General features: G+C 60.6%; 1 protein-coding gene across 1 annotated transcript; it reads right to left on the bottom strand.

The window, feature by feature from the left end:
• Nucleotides 1–540: 540 nt before the first annotated feature.
• Nucleotides 541–3,674, bottom strand: SLC51A (solute carrier family 51 member A). The gene is made up of 9 exons (XM_067301778.1): nucleotides 3,529–3,674; nucleotides 3,245–3,339; nucleotides 2,651–2,805; nucleotides 2,438–2,511; nucleotides 2,199–2,357; nucleotides 1,637–1,748; nucleotides 1,340–1,486; nucleotides 1,015–1,120; nucleotides 541–930 (listed from the first exon to the last, which is right to left on the bottom strand). The coding sequence occupies exons 1-9, from the start codon at nucleotides 3,561–3,563 to the stop codon at nucleotides 794–796; spliced, it is 1,020 nt and encodes a 339-aa protein (XP_067157879.1). The 5' UTR covers nucleotides 3,564–3,674; the 3' UTR covers nucleotides 541–793.
• Between the last annotated feature and the right edge of the window lie 9,413 nt (nucleotides 3,675–13,087).

Below are 13,087 nucleotides of genomic sequence, written 5' to 3'. Positions count from 1 at the left end.
CAAGTCATCGTCATTCCTGACGTCTGTCCCCACCTCTGTCCTAGGTGTAGAGCAGGTACTGCTGCAGGAACAGATCCTGGGCAAGGTCAGTTAAAGCAGCATTAACAAATCACCTGTGTTATATAAGGATGGGTCCCTCCTTTCCCCAGTTCCAGGCTGGCAGCTGTGGATGCTCCCCTGTGCTGTCAGGAGCAGTCCCTGCCATGGGCCCCTTGCCCTAGGAAAAAAGCCAGGTGCTCACATGTTTCCCTGGGCAGATGTCTCGGAGAAAATGTGGCTGCCCTGGATTTGCCCTGGCCACGTGAACCAGGCTGGATGACTGGCAGGACCCTGCCTGCAGCACTGCTCTGCCCAGCCTTCAGGGTCCATGTCGTGGCTGGCATTCAGCATCTCTTCTGCCCTAGCCCACCTGCGACAGACCCATGTCATGGCTGTATCGCTCTGGGCTCCATCTTCCTCCCCTCTGTGCACTCCATGTGAGTCATCACCCACCCCAACCTGGACAGGAGAAAACCTGAGCCTGCAATTGCCAATAAAAGATTCACGTGCAAATTTGTCTTTATTCAGTGCCAGACAGAGTCCCCTGGGCTTTAAGGCTGCTTCACAGATGATCTTTGGTTTGTGTCCTTCAAGTTTCAGATCCTTTTAGCCTGCGCTGCGATGCCCTTTTTCCCTCTGCGTTACTTGCTCCCAGCAGCTTCCCAGGGCCATACAAGGAGGAGGTGGCTGGGGAGGGCAAGCCAGCACCCCGGCCTTGCTGTGCCCCTTGGCACCGCCCTTTGCTCCCTCCTGCTCAGACCTTGATGTTGGTGTCCGCAGGTGCAAAACTGATGGGCTGGTAGCCTGGTTTGTCATCCTGCTTGCGGTAGTATATCCGGGTCACCACAGCCATGATGAACGTTTGCAGGATTGTCAGCTGCATATTCATCTCTTAAAGTGAGAAAAGAAGGGTTATTTGAAGCTGCCTTCATCAACCATACCTGTTCTGTGCTCCCTGCCTCCCTCACTACTCACGCTGTGACCTGGCCTTGGAGGAGAGGGGTGGCCAGCAGGCGATGCTACCGTTGTTGGCCAGGATGCTAAAGATGGAGGGCTGCAGCGCCGTCAGGATGAGGAGAACCTGCAAGCACAAAGAGAGGGGTGGCACAGATGAATTGCTGCTGTTCACCTTTCCCTGCAGCCAGCCCCACTCTTCTGCAGCCAGGCATGGATCTCACCTGCAGGCAGCTCCCATCCCACCTCCTGCTCTCCCCACGTATCTCCTGATCTGCTTCCAGCAAGTTCGTGCTGCAGAAAGCTCTTGCTGGTCAGGAAGATGATAAGCAGGCTGAAGGGTTACCTGGAAGCAAGCAAACTTGGCCCCGATGTTCTGCTCTTTCAAATGCAACCTGGCCTGCCGGAAGAGGATGCCCAGGGCCCACAGGCCAAAGATGGTGGAGACACCCAGGAGCGTATTGATCCAGAGAGCCACGCTCTTCTCTGAGATCTGGGGGAGGCAGAAAACCCATCTGGGCCTGACAAAGCTGCAGTGATGCTGGCCATGACTGCAAGGCAGGGCCCAGCAGAGGCCCAGCCATGCAGGTTGAACACTCTGTCTCAGAGGTGGCCCTGCCTGTCCCCACATCCTGGCACTCACATCAGCAGGATTGTAGTTCCCATCAGCAGCCAGGACCAGACCCACAAAGACAGCGACTGCCTTGAAGAAGGTGTACTGGAAAGTCCCCAGCAGCAGCAGTTGGAGCTTTCTCCTAGTACAGCAAAAGAGGCCTGTGACATCCCGAGGTGCCCGAGCCTCTGCCTGGTGCCTTCTCTTCCTCACTGGCAGGAGGATGGCCAAAGACAAGGGCTTGAAAGCACTGAGCAGGCATGGCCTTGCCCGGGCATGAGGGCAGAGCCCGGCCCTGGGCTGCTCCCCGTGGGCCCTGCTCCTCCCTAGGCTGGAGGGCTGCTGTCTGGTATGGGTGGCAGACCTGGCCCGCTCTGCCCCAAGGACTGCTGTGGGGAAGAGGAGGGGGAGGAAGGATAGTGCTACCCCAGAGCTGGAGGAGTGGGGTGTTCCCAGACAGCCTCTTTTCTCTAGCTGGTCCCAGAGAGCCCCTGAGCTGCTCCAGTGCCCTCAGCCCCATGCCTGGAGCTGCCTTCCCAAGGGCAGGGGTTTACCCCAATCCTCCCTTGGCTGACCTGGGGCCCTCCCTCACCTGTTCATGGTGATTCGGGGCAGGCATGGGCAGCAGCAGCAGCAGGGCCCGGTGCTGATCACCATGGGCACGTCCTTCAGGGTGCTCAGCACTGCCTCCTTGCCCCCAAAGCCCTCCACCATGATCAGCATCAGGAGGTAGAAGCAGACGGCAAAGTACCTGGGGAGAAGGACAGTGAGTGCGGTCAGGCCTCATCAGTGCCCCGCTCGCCCATGTCCCTCAGGGGAGGCGATACTCACGTCGTGGTCGCCATCTCCACCACCATCATGGAGCGGGGGATCCAGAGACCGAAGCAGCTGACCACAGACACGACCTGGGGGAGACATAGGCTTTGCACAACGGTGCTCCCGCCTTCCGAGGTCTCGGACCCCTCAGGCAGCCTTGACCCCATGGCGCCTGCCTGCCCGCCTGCACAGGGTGATGCTCACTGCCGCTCCCCGGCCAGGACTCACTGTAGGGGCTGAGCTGCTCCAGAGGAGGGTCTTCATCTTGATGGGGCAGCGGATCTTGCGAGTGAGGTAGAAGGCCTCCTCCACAAAGATGGCGACCGAAAGCAGCGTCAGGAAGGTGGCAAGGCCCATGATGGAGAGTTCGACGACGTCCAGCTCTGCCAGGGAGGGATGAGAAACCAGGACCCATCCCATCCTCCCAGGGCCACCGTGGCAGGGAGCTCCTAGGGAAACCACTTCTCCGCACCCACCTCGGGGCCCCTTCGTAGCACAGATTGTGGCTGGGCTTGGGAAGCCACTAGCTGCATCCTCATCATGTCTGGCCCTGCTCCTCCCATGTCGCCTGCCTCAGCGCTGGCCCTCGGCTCTCTGGGCCCCCCCATTCCCACAGGCAGGGATGTTGGATGTGGGCCAGGCGGTGCCATGGGGCTGAGACCCCAGCCCGGCACCCCACTGCCTTCCCCCCTTCCTGGGGGCTGCTCCCTGCCTGCCCTGCTGCAACCACCCTCTGCCCAGGTCCACGCCAGGGGCGAAGGGAGCGTCCCCAGCTCCCAGCGGGGGCCAGGCCCCTCCGTCCTGCCCGTCCCCCCCACCTACGTTGCAGGAGCTGCTCGGAGGTGGGCGGCAGGGCGAAGCAGGCCGCCGGGACGCTGAAATTCCTTATCAGCATCTCCACGAGCGGCTGGGGGAACCTGCGGAGAAAGGAAGCACTGAGCCGGGCTGGAGGGCCATGGGGGTCACCCAGCCCTGCAGAGTCCCTCCCCTGCCCCTGCACCCCCCCCCCTTCCCTTAACAGAGGGGATGACCCAAAACCTCGCCCCAGAAGCTGGGATTTGCCCGGCTGCAAAGTGATCCAGGGAGAGCGGGTGCCCACCACCCACCTGGGGTCCGGCGCCAGCTCCAGGGGGGGCTCCATCCTGGCGTGCTGCTCCTGGGCTCTGCCCCGCCGGCTCCGGGGCCGCTCGGCACTGCTTGCTTCAGCTCCCCTCGCCGCCCTGCGGGGTCAGAGTCCCAAAGGGCGGGGAGCGCGGGGAGGCCGCCGCGCCTCGTTCGAGTTTAACCAGCCGCCGGCGCTCCCCTCCCTCGGCCGCCGGGCCCGGCGCTCATTGGAGGCCCCCCCCGCGCACCCCAGCCCGCGAGCAGCGCTGCCGGGCCCGGCCGCCCGGTTATCGACCCGGGCGCCGGTGCCGGGGGCGGGAGAGCGGGTTGTCACACGGCTGGCGCTCCCGCACGTCTCCGGGACGCCGTGTACGAAGAGGAGCGGGGCCCTGCCGCCTGCCCGCTCCATCGGGAAGCCCGGAGATGGGTATGGGCAGGGGGGCCCGATGCTGCTGGGGTTGAGCCGGGGCCCCCGCGTCCTCCTGTGCCCCCCCGCCGCAGCGGGCCTCGGCACACCGGGCGGGACTTCACACTGCCCTGCCCGCAGGGCCGTGGGAAGCCAACGATTGCACGCGGGGCTGACAAGGTCCAGACCGTCCTTCCCGGCAGGAAAGCGGCCGCTGTGGTGCCCACCCCGCTCATGCAGCTCTCTGGGCCCTGCCCGGAGGCAGAAGTGCCTGTGACAGTGTGTGATGAGTTTGCAAGCGCTCGGCTCCCAGGAGGCTGGGGCTGGGCCTGGCTGAGAGTCGCTCCCGCAACGCTAGAGGGCAGGGCTGGCCTGTGATGCAGCACCGCGGGCTCAGCACCGCGGGCTCAGCACCCGCCTCCCAGACCCCGCTGGGCTTCTCGGCCTGCAGGCACTGGCTGTGACAGGCGATGCCCGGCCCGGGGAAGGCAGGAGGGGGCACACCGAGCAGGGGCGATAGATGGGGAATAGGGGTATCCTTAGCTGAAGTGGCCACCCCCCATCCTTGTGGGTCCTGGGGGTGCCTGAGGCTCCTGGTGCCTTCCCAGCACCCCAAGGGAAAGGAGCTCTGGTTTGCACTGGGTCCCCAGGGCCTTTGAGCCCCCATCCCTCTGCCCCCGGGGGATCCTACTGAGGCCAGTGTGGCACCCACACCCCAAAGAGGTCCCCAGCACCCTGCCATGGGAATGGCATTGCACCTCGTGCCCCTGTCCCTACGTGCCATACTTCACACCCCTCCCTATATGTTGCACCTTGCACTCCCAGCCCTACACCTTGCACCCCAAAACACCTGTGCTCACGCAGCATGCCGTGCACCCGTCCCTACGCCCAGCTGCACGCGCAGCTCTGCGCCCCCCACGCCTGTCCCTGCATGCTGCGCCCCGCACAGCCATCCCTGCGCACTGCGCCCTGCACCCAGGGTGCATGTCCTTGGCCCGTGCGGGGTCTGCCCTGACACGCATGCCCACGTGCCGCGCAGCCCGGGTGGCGCGCACACGCTGCCCCGGTGCCCGGCACCACCCGTGGGTGCACGCTGTGCACAGCGGCCCCCTCGCCCAGCCCCCCCGTGGCTCTTTCCTCCCTGACTTGCTGCTCTGGCGTCCTGGGCACCATCCCCACTGCTTTCTGCCTGCACCTGCTGGAGTCCTGGGCCACTGCGTCACCCAAGCACAGCATGTCCTGGGCCACCAGGTGCCGCAGCAGGGCACGGGGCCAGGGCAGAGAGCACCTTGCCAGCCCCAGCGAGGTCTGCAGGACACGGCAGGGGCCCCAAGCCCTGAGCTGAGAGGGCAGTCCAACATACTGAAGTTCTCCATGAGTCAAGGCACTCCATGTGGGTGCACACGCGTGTGCGGAAGGGTCCATCCCTGCCAGCACCTCGCCGCTCCCAGGGGATTTCCTCCAGTGGCCCTGCAAAGTCCCTGGAAGGAGCTTCGGGCTTTACCAGCAGGGGTTTCCCTGCAACAGGGAGAAGTGTTCCCATGGGTGCTGCCCCTCCCTGAGCTCACTGCTGGCAGCATCAGCACTCTCCAGCCAAAGCAGGCCTGCCCGGAGAGACCCGGGATCCCCCTGCGCCTGCCCGGGCACCCACCCACACCACACTGGGACTGGACCGAGATGGGCTGGACCTGCCTCTCCTCTCACTGTGCCCTGGGACCTCTGTTTTCGGTGCTCTGCCTCCCGCTGCCAGGGCCCCCAGAGCCGAGGCCACCGCTGCAGGCACCTCCGAGACCCCCCCACCAGCCTGGGCGCGGGGCTGCTTCCCGGGGTCCCCGCCTGGTGCAGCAGCAGCAGCATCCCAGGCAAGAGAGGCCCTGCAATGGGGACGATGCAGACCAGCTCCCCGGGGGACAGCACTGACCGCTAGGATCCCCGTTCCTGCCGCGATCCCCCTTTTGGCAGAAAGGGAAACCAGCACACCATACGGGAGCTCGTTCACCCCGCTGGGCCCGTGACAGAGGTGGTTTGAAGGCTCAGAGGGAGACGCGGTCCCGTCAGCCTCGTGGTGGGTGTTTTGCTCTGAGGAGCTGGCAGAGGGGCCATCGGCAGCACTGGCAAATCTTTCTGTTTGGTTAGCTTTTTTCAGCAAAACTCTTTGACCTTTGAAACCCTGCCCAAAAAAACCAATCAGACCCCATTCAGCTTCTCTGTGTCACCCACACAGATGCTTTGTCAGCATTCCCCAATACTCAGGAAAGTGCTTGAAATGCAAATATTTGCATGGGTTTTTTAGACAGTTTTCCACCCATCTCTAATTACCTGGGATTACAGCCGGAGAGGCCGAGCCAGGTGGGCACAGCAGGATCTCAGACAACGCCAACCAAGCAGCAGCACCTGCCAGTGCTCAGCCACCCTGGAAAAGGAAACCCAAAATCTGCCAGCACTTCAAAATTAGTTAGAATATTGTTAGTCTGGTTAATCAGCACTACGGCAGGTAAGGACTCAGCCCATGTGTCCCTGCCTCGCTCTCCCTCTTATGACCTTCAGCTTGAAGGCCAAAAATATATCCATGAAGGAATGCCCTGATGCTCCAGGATGCTCCTGGCCAAGCTGTGTCCACATCCCCAGCTCTTTCAGGGCAGGTCAGCTGCCTGGGATACTCATTTCCAGGGCAGTAAGGCTTTTATTTAGGACAAAGTCCTGCTCCTGAGGGCTGATTGCACCCCACCATGTTTGGCTGCAAGGTGAGCTGTGATGCCCTGAGCTCCCCCTCCACCCTCCACAGGCCGAACTTCTCTGCCGGCTGTGAATTGGCCTATCCTTTGGCAGTATCCCATGGGTTGGGCCTTGATCTGTGCTTTCCCTCCTGCTCACGGCAGCCAGGAGAGCCGTGTGGGCACTGAGGCCAGGGGAGCAGCAGCTCCCCAAAGACACCACTTTGCCACCCTGAAACCACATACCTTGCTCCAGCCAGGGACTGACAGTCACAAGGGTGCACCAACAGTGCAAACAAGGCCAAAACCAGAGAGGCAAACAGCACTAGGGCTCCTGATAGCAACAGAGAGGGGATAAAGCACTGAGAAAAGCCCCACAAATGTTGAGGAGGAGGAGAATGATGCAGAGAGTCCCACCTCCATGAGGGGCAGCTCTATCCTTCCCTGTCGGGCCGGGGGCTGGCACAGGGATGCAAACGTGGGGCTGGAAGAGGCTGGACCGGAGGAGGCAGAGCCAGTCTTGGGGGCAGCGGGCTGGGGTGGTTCATGCAGCAGCTTGAGGCCACCCCCGTCATCAGAGGAGCGGCAGGAGGGGTTGCAGACACCAGCCAAAGACCATGCTCCCAAAGAGGAACCTGCAGACAAGCCCTGGCCAAGCAGGCACTACTGCTGGAAATCTAAGGGCCATGCAGAGCAGGGAGATGAGCACAGCTGCTGGGGCTGCAGGATCACATCAAACCAGTCTCACTTCCTTTTTTTCCAAAGGCCCAGCCCTGAGGATGGAGGGGAACTGGCCACACGCTGGTTTCCTGATATGCCCCATGTGCTAGCCACAGGACGGACAACGAAACAGCCCTTCCCCGTGCTCGGGCCCTGACTGCAGGTTCCTGGAGGATGCTTGGCTTCCTGCTTCTGTGGGGAAACCACGAGCCTCCGGCAGAGCAACGCCACATGCAGCCTGGGCAGCATCGGCAGGCAGGGATTTCAGAGGAGAGGCACCAGGACCAGGTCCCGCAGGCAGCAGGGAGAGCCGGAGGCGAGGTGTCCCTGCTCCGACCCTGCAAATCTTCCGGCAGCACCCCATGGAGCTGCTGGAAGTGGGAGGGTGGACGTGACTCAAAAGAAACAAATAAAACCTGAAGGCCGCTCGACTTGTGAAAGGGACAGGAAGGCCTTTCCCAGGGCGCTGGCCCCGCTCGGCCTCCCCGGCGCCCCACAAGCATCGCCCCGGCTTCCCGAGAGGAAACCACCGGCGAGTCTGACGGGAAAGACGAGAGGGCCTGGGGGCCGGATCCCGCTCGCAGTCACCCAAGGCTTGTCTGCGGTGAGGATGGGGAAGCACAGACATGCTAGCCCTGCAGCAGGGCTGGAGCTGCCCTCGCGAGGCTGGAAACACCTGCTGGGACCTGCCGTTGGGCTTCTTGGTGCAATTTAACACAGGACCGCCCGGGCCATGCGACGGCCCCAGCTGGATCCCGTGCAAATACGGCATGGCTCTGCCCCCACCAGGCTGCCCAGGGGTAGGCACGGTTGCGAGGGGTCCCCAACCCCTATACCATCACTGCGCGACGGTCAGAGCGGGGCCATGGCAATGCCCCTGGCGCCAGCGCAGGGGGGATGGGGCCAGCTGCCCCACGGCACGGAGGCAGGAGCCATCCCGCTGATAGGGAGCCCTGCCCACGGCTGGCCCGGCGATAAGGCCGACTGCCTACATGGGGCCCGCGTGTTCCCTGCCGATTGCCCCTGGAAGGCAGCCCGGCTGGGTGGGAGTTGCCCTACAGGGACATATGGCCGGGGGGATCGTGCAGCAGGAGAGGGCAACGTGCCTGCCTCAGACGCTGTGACACACCAGTCCCCTGCGGGTCCCCTTGCGTGGGCAGGGGAAGGTGCCCTGGCCCCCCAGGAGTAAATCTGTGGTGTCACTAGGTGGGGACCCCCTTGTAGAGCAACAGCCCCCTCAGATCCCCCCCTCCCCTTTCCAGTGGGGAGCAGTCCCTCTGCAACTGGGAACCCCAGCCCAAAGCCCCGCAGATCCACAGGCTTCCTGCCCCATCACAGGCTTGCCAGGAGGCAGGGCAGAAAGCCCCCACCGTGCCTCAGTTTCCCTATCTGTAACATGGAGCAAGAGCCCTGTGGCATGAGGGCAGAGATGGCTCATTCGCTCAGTGCTTCAGCGCCAGGAGAGAGATCATGCCAATTATTATTTATAAACCCAGCTGGCATTTCAGACGGGGACACACTGCCCTCGGAGCTAGCAGGCTGCATCCAAGCTACATCTCAAGGTCACGGCGTCAAACACAGCCCTCGAAGGGGCTCAGCGGGGTTGTCAGTGGGTCTGGAGTCCTGCTGGCCTGAGCATCTGCTTCTGGGGAGGGAAAATCACCCGTTGCCCCAGCACGAGGTGGCAAAGATCATCAGGAGCAACGTTTCTGCCGGAGACGTCGCAGAGGCGAGCTTCCTCCTCAGCACCGGCAGCTCTTGCAGCCGCAAGCCCCCCGGCAAGCCACTCCGGGTCCGGTGAGGGGTCACACGCACGTCCAGAGGGACCGCCGGGGGCTGCTGTGGCAAGGCTGCGGGGGCAGCATGGGGGGCGTGCAGCATGCTGAGGCAGAGCGTCACCAGCCGGCGCTGCCTGAGGGAGGGCTGAGTCACCCGTCCCCCTCGATAGGTGCTGGGGCTGTGAGAGCGGCTCGGGGATTTCCGCTAACCAGCTCAGCACGCCACTTCGTGGAAAAGCCAGCTCTCAGATGTTTCACCTTCTCCTCCCCTGGCCTTCTCAGGAGGCAGAAGTGGTGCGGAGGATGCGAGGGCGAAATCCCTCGCTGCGCCCTGCTCCCAGTCAGCCCCAGCTCTCAGAAACGCCACCCCGCTGCGGCTGCAGGGCCAGCTCCTGTGCGCAGCCCTGCCTGGCACCTGCAGGCGCCCTTTCCCCCTTGCTTCCCTGGCAGGTTTGGGTGCCGCTATGGATGCCACCACCCTGAACAGGTTCCTGGGCTGGAGCGCCAGGCTGGGCAGGGAAGGTGGGATGCAGGCGGAGGAAAGGCCGCCCGGGCTCGCAGCACCTGCTGAGGGTCTTGCAGCCCTAAGTCCCATCCAGAGTCCAGCCCGGAGCAGCTCTCTGGACACCCCAGGGCAGAGAAGAGCCCAGGGGCCTGTGGAGGAGAGCCGTCAGGCCAAGGGAAATCCCTTTTTCTGCACAAGCCACCCATGCTGCTACTCCGGCACGCAGGCTCCAAGGCTGTCCCAGGACATCATGTTGCACTGGGAGCTCCCAGAGGGCTCCCATACAAAGCAAATCATTCACAGGTCTTTGGTGGCTTATTCTCAGAGTTTAAGTCAGCTGAAATGAATAAAAACCAGAGGGGTTCAAATATCTCTTCTCAAAACTGTTCAGACAGTTTTTTGACCATATATATATTCATGGAAAGGCCATATACATATAGATGCATATATATAGAGAGAGAATCATATAGTCATATATAATATATGGTCACATATATGTGACTTTATATAATGTATATGATCGTATATATTTTATATACATATTGCAATGAGCTAGGATGGGTGTGCCCTTGAGATAGGAACAGTTTGTCCTCATGGGCTGCTTATCATCCTAACCTTAGCCTCAATCACACTTCCCAAACCAGTGCTCCCGAGGACTTGGCTATAACATGGGACCAGCCATGCTCCTTCTGCCCAAGGTCCCTCTAGCACAGCATCCCATCCCCAGAGGTGGCCCTGCATGGACGCCCAGGAAACACCATTCAGTGCTGTCCTTCATGACACCCAGCTTCCAGCGACTGGGAAGAAGCATGGCAGAAGCTGGACAAAACTATCCTTCCAGCTGGATCAAGGCCATCAGAGCAGCTTTGACTGATCCAGATTTCTCTTCCCTTTTGAACAGAACCTTGCAGATGAGGCACCCGATAACATCCCTGTCTCCATCTTCTGGTGAGCAGTTTTGAACTCCTTTCTGTTTGCTTTTGCTCCCAGAAGACCGATGTCCAAAGGTGTCCTGCTCAGCCTGAAAGGAAGCGGCAAAACCGTGGGGCTCAGCATCTCGGAGGCATTGTGTCCTTCAAAGGCGACGAACAAACAGCCGTGCTCCTTTCCAGCCCCGTCAGGGATCCTGAGGAAATGCTGCAGTCAACACATTTGGGCGCCGCTTCCTCCTCGCACTGAGAGCCTGTTTAAACACTTACTAATGTAAAGAAGCTTTTTGCTGCCGTAAGGCAATGTCTGTATTTCCAGCGGGCATCCTGGTTAAACACTGTGGACTTCTTAGAGTCACAGCCAGTCTCCGAATGAAAAGGTACCTTGTTTGAAAAACAGAGGGTCTTTTTCTTCCACGGCCACCTAAAATATTGCACGTCACTGTTGATGTTTTCATTTTGAGAATGATGAGGTAAAAACACACTCTGCGTGGGCTAGGGGCGTTTTCTTTGGTTGAGAGTTTTATTTTCTTAATCGTCTGTCTCCTGCATGAAGCTCGCAGGTGAAAATGCTGAGGCTTTTAAAAAGATGTGCCTCAGACCACGACAAATATTTTCCTGGAGAGCCAGCACACACACAAAGTGTTTGTGGAAGAGGAGGGCTGCTCTCCCTCCTGCCCTGGAGACAGCGAGTCCATCGCAGACCCTTCCTGCCCCAGCTCCCCATGGCCCCCAGGGCTCAGCCTCCACAAGTTGGCCCTGTGGCCTGAGCTGGAGCGAAGCTCACCCGTCAGCCTCATCTCCCCAAAGGCAAGACCCGCGCTGGCCGTGGGTTAGCAATGCCATTGCAGGGAGCAGGAGGGTGTTGCAGGGCTTGCCTTGAAGCCCTGCTCCCAGAGGAAAGCCTTCATGCCCTGGATGGGTCTTCCTCATCTGGCCCTAGTCAGCAGGCAGCAAGGCCAGGCATAACGCCGTCTCTTCTCTGAATCGTGTCTTCGCAGGGCTGTGGTCGTCCCTGATAGTGGTGACTGTGTGAGGATTTCATGAGCGATTCCTTCCATCATAGGTGAGAGGCAGAAAATGTCCTGAATGCTATTCAAGGGGAACCAAGAAAAACATCTCCCATCTCCTTCCATAGGTGCTGGATCTGTGCCAGAACACTGGGCAAGCGCTCCTGCCACGCTGCCTGCTAGCTCCTGCTTTGGCAGGTTTGGCAGGAAATTCTTGGTTCCCTTGTAAATCCCGGCTTTGTGTCTCAGAGCATGCAATGGAGGGTGAGGAACCTGCGAGGTTCCTGTGAGGTACCTGCAAGGAGGCAAAAAGGAGAGTGAGGGTGCGTGTGTCTGGAGATGCCTGGGTACCCGTGCAGGTGCACGTGGTTGCGTGTGTAGGGTGTGGGTCTGTATGCATAGGCATGTACATATGTGTGCATGTGTCCATAGATGCATATACAGACATGTGCATGTACACGTCTTCCATCTGGCTGACATCCAGGCTTGCTAGCACGGCTATGTACAGGATGCAGGGAGCCAAGGCAGCGGGTGGTGGGTACCCCGAATCCCAGGGTGGCCGGCCCTCGCTTGCTGACAACAGCGCAACGCTCACTCCCCCCCAAGCCTCTCTCCTGGGTCTCATTTCTTCCCCCACGTGCCTGCTAAGTGATAAAGCAAAGGGATGAGGCGTTTCTTCCTCTGCCATTTGGGAGGCCCTGATGGCAGGGAGAAGGAGGCGAGGGAGGGCTGGGGTTCGGCAGTACCCAGCCCCTGGGTGGGTGCTCTGTTTCCTCCATGAGAAGTGTGGCCCCTCTCCTGCCCCATGGCCATGGGGGCGAGTGCTCGCGGGGGCACTCATTCACCTAGTGAGTGTCAGCATGTCCTTGCAGCCAGGGCCCAGCTGAGCAGCTGCACTGTGGCCTTGGTGTTTCTCTCCGGACATAAGTGGTGTCTCATGGCAGTGCGGTCACCTGGACCAGGTCAAATTTGGCTGCATTTGAGGGCTGCTCCCCCTCCCAGGTCCCTTCCCCTCTCCTTTTCCTGCCAGCATGTTACCCACCAGAACAAGCCCATGGCATGAATTTTCACAGTGCCCAGCTGTATCCCCAGCCCATTGTGAAGCTGTGCAAACGAGCTCTACTCCAGGACTTCGCCCTGCAGTGTTGGAGAACAATCTCCCACCAATGCAGAATAGCAACAGAGGGGGAGCAGATGAAATCTTTTCCATGTCTAGGGTCACTGCCACTTTCTTTCCCTCAGGAGTTCATGCACAGAAATGTACCTTGTGGAGATCTTCGAATTCTCCCCAGGCAAATCCTTCAAGCAGAGAAAGGGCATGACTGGGAAAATCTGGGGATGGAGAAAAGCTGTCTCTGCCTGCTCCAAACACCGTCTCGGAGACAGCTGCCTGCCTGTGTGCAGGGTCTCCGTCACTGCAAGAGTGGGGCAGACAGGCCAGGCTGAAACACAGCACACACGCAGAGCCGCGTCCTGCCCCAGGCTGCTGCAACCCCAGC

This window comes from Apteryx mantelli, chromosome 9 (assembly GCF_036417845.1).
Source record: "Apteryx mantelli isolate bAptMan1 chromosome 9, bAptMan1.hap1, whole genome shotgun sequence".
Lineage (NCBI taxonomy): Eukaryota > Metazoa > Chordata > Aves > Apterygiformes > Apterygidae > Apteryx > Apteryx mantelli.
Note: the sequence above shows the minus strand (reverse complement) of the source record. Positions and strands in the feature narration are given on the sequence as shown.